The sequence below is a fragment of the Neofelis nebulosa genome, chromosome 7 (assembly GCF_028018385.1).
Source record: "Neofelis nebulosa isolate mNeoNeb1 chromosome 7, mNeoNeb1.pri, whole genome shotgun sequence".
Taxonomy (NCBI): Eukaryota; Metazoa; Chordata; class Mammalia; order Carnivora; family Felidae; genus Neofelis; species Neofelis nebulosa.
In genome coordinates this window covers 4,975,489-4,981,787 of record NC_080788.1, presented here as the reverse complement: position 1 = coordinate 4,981,787, position 6,299 = coordinate 4,975,489, and the positions used below count along the sequence as shown (strand labels likewise).

General features: G+C 57.5%; 1 protein-coding gene across 4 annotated transcripts in view; it reads left to right on the top strand.

The window, feature by feature from the left end:
• Window positions 1-6,299, top strand: part of SLC28A1 (solute carrier family 28 member 1) — a 50,264-nt gene continuing 43,965 nt past the window's right edge. For 3 of the 4 annotated variants that reach the window (XM_058736468.1, XM_058736469.1, XM_058736466.1), the window contains exons 1-5: window positions 1-312; window positions 635-750; window positions 1,565-1,676; window positions 2,549-2,637; window positions 3,824-3,915. In XM_058736468.1, the coding sequence (XP_058592451.1) occupies window positions 1,581-1,676; window positions 2,549-2,637; window positions 3,824-3,915 (277 nt within the window). In that variant the 5' untranslated portion in view covers window positions 1-312; window positions 635-750; window positions 1,565-1,580. Of the gene's footprint in view, window positions 358-634; window positions 751-1,564; window positions 1,677-2,548; window positions 2,638-3,823; window positions 3,916-6,299 lie in introns of all 4 variants that reach the window. The other variant, XM_058736467.1, reaches the window with a different exon arrangement.

Genomic DNA, 6,299 nt, shown 5'->3' with positions numbered 1-6,299 from the left:
ACGCGAAAGTGTTTGTCCCTTGACTCTGCACACCGATGCTCAGGTGTGGGTTCAAAAAAAGAAGAGACTGACTGGAATTTAAATAAAAACTTGACAAAAGAAAAAAATAAAAGGTAAATTACTTATATGTTAAAAAAAAGAAGAAGAAGCAAGAAAGGGACAAACTGTGCTTTTGCTCTGTTGTCCTGACTACTGAGGCTCAGGCGTGAAACACCTTGGCCACGTGTGACAGCTGTACTGGTTTCCTTAACCTTCGAACTCGGGAAGAGACGTTGCTGTAATAACTCCTGATTCCGTGAGGGAAGAAGACCGGTAAGATGCAAATCGAAAGCTAATGTGCAGGATCCTAGAGACTGGGTAACCTTGATGGCAGGTGGAAAGGGAGGGCACAGGAGGGGACGGGGAGGGGGTGAGAATACTAAAGGCAGGCTTCCTGGAAGGGGTGGGCTCATCTAGGAGCAGGGGAGAGTGGAGACAAGGGCATCTTGGACAAGGAAGGCCGATTAAGTTAGAAGGCAGGAGCCTTCTTCCCTGAGAGGGGCTGGGGTCCCTGTCCCGGCCGTGGCCCTCTGGCAAGGGTGCCGGACACAGCTGGGTGGGAGGCCCAACCTATCCCAACTTGGACTCTGCCCAGGAATTTGCACTGAAAGGAGAAGACTGGCCAAAGTGCAAGCGGGTGGAATTCATTTTGTCCCTGTGGAAATACGGGCTTCTGCCCACCCTCGAGAGCGACTTGTTGACCACAAATATGTGAGTAGGAAGGGGGTCCTGCCTCTCTCCGTGCAGCCGCGTGTCTGTGGATGTGTGTGCACAGGTAGTGGGCGTTCCCAGCGTCCTCCCCTGTGTGTGTGTGTTTCCACCTGTCTCCTCGCTCGTGTGTGCACATGTGTGCATGTGCCTCTGAACGCGTGAGCTTAATCAGGCCAGGGTTTGGAAAGCACCCCCCTAGGGCGCTCCACAGGGAAAGAAACAGGAAACAGGAGTGGGGAGGGATGGGGTTCTTATTCAGAGGACTTAGGCCTATGGACTTCAGCAAAAGAAAAAAAAAAAAGGACTATATTGGCTCTTAGAATTGAAAACTCCAGTGGCAGGACTGGTTTTAGGTCCAGGTGGATCCAGGGACTAGAAGAGTCTTCAGGAGATTAGTTTCCCATCTTTTGGAGGTGGGAAAGTATAATGCCATGAAAATATCACTCAATGGCACTGGCTTTCATTTGCTGTAGGAGTGACAAAAGCTAGGGCCTCTTTTCAGGAAAACTCCGGTACCAGGTATCTACATGTGTGGTACGTAGTTCCTTCCTTGCCTTCCCTGCAAGGCGGACAGAATTTGCCCTGTGCCTGCCTGGGCCTCCCAGATTTACCAGGCCGTGCACCGGTGAGTGCAGGAAGGGGCGCCTTGCTCTGAGGCAGCCAAGTTCAAGGAGGGTTGAGCTCCGGGATGAGAAAAGCTGTGCCAGGCTCCCCCCTTCCGGCCCTCTCCCATCCTCCCCCCTTCTCCAGGGGCCTCTCCTGGGTCCTGTGCCGCCTTCTGCTTTCAGCTGTGGGCCCTGATTTTGTCTTTCAGCCGCAAGGTCCGGCACATGGAGGGCAACAGCCCGAAAGGAAGAGAGTTCATCTCTCTCACACCTGTGGCCAATGGTCTGGAGAACATGGGGGCCGAGCTCTTGGAAAGTCTGGTCTGTCCCCTTCCCCATCCTCATTTTGGCCCCCTGGTGGGAGGGCCCTTTTTTCGCCTCCTTCCTCCAGCCCCTCTACCTCTTTGCTTGAAAAATTAGGGACCCCCCCCCCAAACGTGTTGGCCTCCTTGACACAGAGCAGCCCCTTTATTCGGCTCAGTAACCATTTGCTGTGCACCTGTGATGTGCCGGGATAGCCCACACTAGTCTGAAGGGTCAGGGAAAAAGGCTCAACCCGGAAGTGACGTTTGAGCTGCGACTTAAAAAATAAGAAGGAGGAACCACATGACTGGAGGAGGGGAGGGGTGGATTTCTGGTGAGGTCTCAGCCTTCAAGGAGCTGGTGTTCTTGTCCTTGCTCTGGAACGGCTCAAGGAGAGGCCCTCCACCCAGAACTCTGGAGCCTAATGTGACCCCCTTTTCCCTCTCAGCCTCCCCCGACAAAGCCCCTGCCCCTTCACCACGCTGCACAGCCCCAGGGTGCGCCTTTCACTCTGTGATCTGCAAGAATAACCCCCTGCCCACCCAAACACGACTGCATAGACAAACGGAGGGCAAATGCAACGAGGTGGTCCCGCCTGGGCCTTCTCCAACCAGCCACAGCTGAGGCTCCAGCGTCCCTTCCCAATGCAGGCCAGGAGGACCCCGAGGGCAGGGCGTATCCAGCACTGAGTCCAGCACACTGTGGGTGCTTGGTGTGTGGTTTGCGGAACTTAACTAAGTTGCTCTCTAATTATTTCCTGGGCAAAAGCCCCGCCCTCCCACCCCAGCCCACTCCTGAGATGCCCGTGGGCACACTGGCGGCAGCCAGGGTCTCCCTCCGCTCTCACTCGGGGCCGCAGGCACCCTCTGATCACTCTCTGGTCACTCTAGGAGGAAGGCCGGACCCCTGGCAACGACTCAAGCCGTGCGGAGGGTGGGGACATCTGGACCGAGCCCAGCCCGGAGCCCCTGTCAGGATGGTGGGTGCTCTCCAGGAGGGACATGCGTTGGCCCGGGGAGGAGGCCACCGTGGGGAGCAGGGACAGGGAAGCTGGGCCCCTGGCAACAGAGAAGGGGCTCCCGGAACCTTGGTCGAAGAAAGGAACAAACGTGTTAGCCGACAAGGGAGCTCTGCTGGCCTCTGCCTCGGGGTGAGCCGGGCCAGAGGAGCCCAGCCTGCTCTGAAGCAGCCAGAAGGCAACCTCATCAGGAGCCCCAATGTGTATAGGGGGCCTGTTCTGACTAAAGCTGGATGGAGGGGGTCCTGAACCAGCCTGACCCCCCTCTCCACCTCCCCATCTGCCTTCTACCCCAGTCAGTCCCTGGGGCACCTCAGGGATCCTCGAGGCTTAGTTTGAAAACCCCTAGAGCGGTCCAGTCCCCTTGTTTCCCACGGGGAGGCTGGTGACCCAGAGCTGATGCCCAGGCTCACTGGGGGTCCCCGCTGGCCAGATCCTGAGCCAAGGGCGGCAAGGAGAGGAGGGGTGGTGGAGGGGAGGAAGTCCATCTGTCTCTCTGGATGGGAGATTGGGGAAGAGCCTCCCTTAGGGGGGCAGGTGTTGGGGCCAGAGAGGGGGAGAGGCATTCCTTGAAACAGAAGCTCCTACAAGTGTGGCCTGTGGGTCCTCAGAGGCCAAGTGCCAGCCTCTTCTCCAGGGATAGACAAGCGACCAAAAGACCAGGCAAGAATGGCATTGGCACCAGCGGGAAGGTGGGGGGCAGGTGGTGACCGCCGGGTAGGGGATGGGCTGTGTACACGCTCTCTTGCAGGGGGAGCTGCTGACTCAGAGGGTAAGTCTCCGGGTCCCCGGGGAACAAGGCAGAGCTAGGAGTTCTCCGCCCGGCCCCACAGACAGGGGGGACACGGGGACAGGGGAGGGAGGCAGCCATCATGGTTTGTGCATTTCTGCATTTGGTTGGGTTCTTACTCATCATCTCAGTTAAGTCCTTCCCAAGCCCAAGGGCAGAATGGACTCAAGGGCAGTGGTGATGCTGGAAGGCGGGGTGGCCTGAGCCGACCCTTAGTTTGTTCTGGGCTGGGGTTGCCCTAGTCCTGTGATGCCGAGGTCAGTGCCCTGGGTGGGGGGTGGGGGTACCCGAGTAGCTTCTGCCTGGAGCTGTTGACGGTGGGAGTTGACTCGCGGACCCCACTGGCGCTCTCCCCAGGAGGAGGCTGCAGCCTGCTCTGAGGGCCAGACGCTTCTGCCGGGAGCACACACGGCTGTTTCGATGGATCTGCACGGGCCTGCTCTGTACTGGTGAGCCTGGGGCCCAGCCCCCCTGGGAGACCGCCGTTCCCACCCCAGCTACCACCACCCGGGTTTCAGCCACCTCAGCCCCGGCCATCCATGTCCCAGGGCATTCACTTATCCGATAATCCAACAATCATCTCAGAGCCAGCTCCATGGAGGAAGCTGGGACATCAGAATAAAGTCAGACCAGATCTTCTTCCCAAAGCAGTCTCTGATCAGTAAGGGAGAGGGGAACGATATTTTCACATAAGGCAGTGAGCCATCTGGGAACACCAAGGAGGGATGGAAGTGATCAGGGAGGACTTCCAGGAGGAGGTGACATTCAGGTCGAGCAGGAGGTAGCCAGCTGGATCCGAAGGACAGGACGGAGTGAGAAGGCACTTCCAGGTAGGAACCACGGGAGCAAAGGTGAAACGCGGCATGGTGTGGGCAGGCAGCTCAGGGACTTGAATTTTGCCCTCAAAGCCAGAGAGAGCCATTGAAGGAATTAACAGGCAAGCCTCGAGGCTAGATTTGCACTGTGGGAGCCTGGAAGAGGCAGGCAGGGTGGCAGTACATGTGTGAGAAGACGAAGTGTAGGGGACGGACAGGGGCGGCTTGGAGTGACCCTCGGGAAGCATCACCAACACTCGGAGCGGACCGAGTGTGCAGGATGAAGGACACCCTGGAATCTGGGGTGCCTCGGGGCTCTGTTCAGGCAACGGGGTGCATGATGGTGCCTCCGTGGCTAGGGAGCGCAGGAAAAGGAAGGCTTGGAGGGGAGAGGGATGGCCACTTGTCTGGGACAGGATGCTGGAGGTACGTCTGCCAGGCCATCGAGAAGGACAGGGGCCTCTCCAGGGACTCCTGGAGAATGAATCGAGAAGTAGGTCAGTGACAGCATCCTGGGACCAGCCACACCAAGGGAGCTGGCAGAGGAAGGGGCAGAGAGAGCCCGAGGGGGCATGGAGATGGGGGGGGGGCGGGGAGGAGCGGAGACCAGGGAGCACCAGTTCAAGGAGGAGGGAGAGGTGAACAGCAGCATCTCTGTGGTAAGGGGAGCAGCGGAACAGGGACTGAGCGGCGTCCCGGGGGATTTAGAGCCAAGGAAGTCACTAGTAACTTAGGGCACGGGTGAAAAGCTGGATTGGAATGGATGGGAGGAGAGGCAGTGTAGACAGCAAGTGTAGACAGCTCTTTGGAAGGATTTTTTATGAGCACAGGTGGGAATATTAACAAGGAGGGTGTGACAGTGTCGAGGAAGGGGTGTGTTTGTGACAGGAGACACTTGGACTGTGTTTGTGAGTGGGGTGGGGAGGTGGTAGAGGAGGGGAAGGACATGGGGACAGACGGCAGGTGCAGGGGGGGACCCCTAAGCCCAGGGAAGGAGGGTCACCGCAGGTCCTCCTGCAGGTGGGACATGGAGGGGGGTGTAGCTGTGGATGCAGAAGCCCCCCCCCCAGGGGGCCAGGCGGGAGAGGACACCGAGAGCCATGACGGCAATGGCCCCGGTCTTCATGTTCGAAAGCGAAAGCAGGGCTGAAGGCTGAGATGGGTTGGCTCATGGTCCCTGCAGCTTCCTTCTAGAGATGTCTGAGACAGTGAAATCTTCCTCTGGCTGGATCTGAGCCTGGGCCTTCTCTGTTCCTCTCGCTTCCACACTCACTCAGACCCACATTGGTTTCGTTTGTAGAAATGATTGAACTCCTCCTAGGAGATGATGAAAATCACTTATCTCATCCTGTCTCTGCCTTTGTGGTGGCTGTCAGTCGGTCAATTATCCTTTACAATGGCCACTCTCCATTTCCTCCATGTTTGCATGGTTTTGATTTCCTGCGGCTCTTTGATAATATTATTGTATCATGTCTTCGGTGGGGCCCTTCATGCACCTTCTGAGAGTAGGTACGGTAGAGAAAGGGAGCCCACGCTCTCAGCGCTCTGGGCCTGGGCCACAGCAATGGTGTCCTCATGTTAGGTGGGCTTTCTCCATAGGTGCCCAGACAGCCCTGGCCGCTGGCCGCCACGGAGGGCCTTGGTGTTCCCAGTCTCGGAAGAATGGTGTGTCTCTTGCCCACATTTCTGGCCAAGTCGCCAGAGGTGCCTGGCCTGGCGGGGGTCCTGTGCCCGTTCTGGTCTCCCACTGCTAACGTAGCCCAGACTCCACTGGAAAACATGGGCTTAGAGTGGGGACGTGCCCAAAAGGAACAGACAAGTCCTGTCACCAGAGGGGTGAACAGATCCTAGAAGAATACAAACAACTCCTAAGACACGTTTCTCCATGCCCTGTCTGGGAGACTCGTCTACACTGCCTCCTGTCCTGCACAGTGTGCCAGTCCCCCGAGTCACAGACCCTAAGACAGACAGACCTGGGTAGGAATTTTAGCCCAGTTTCCTCCCGGTGTGAATCCTCA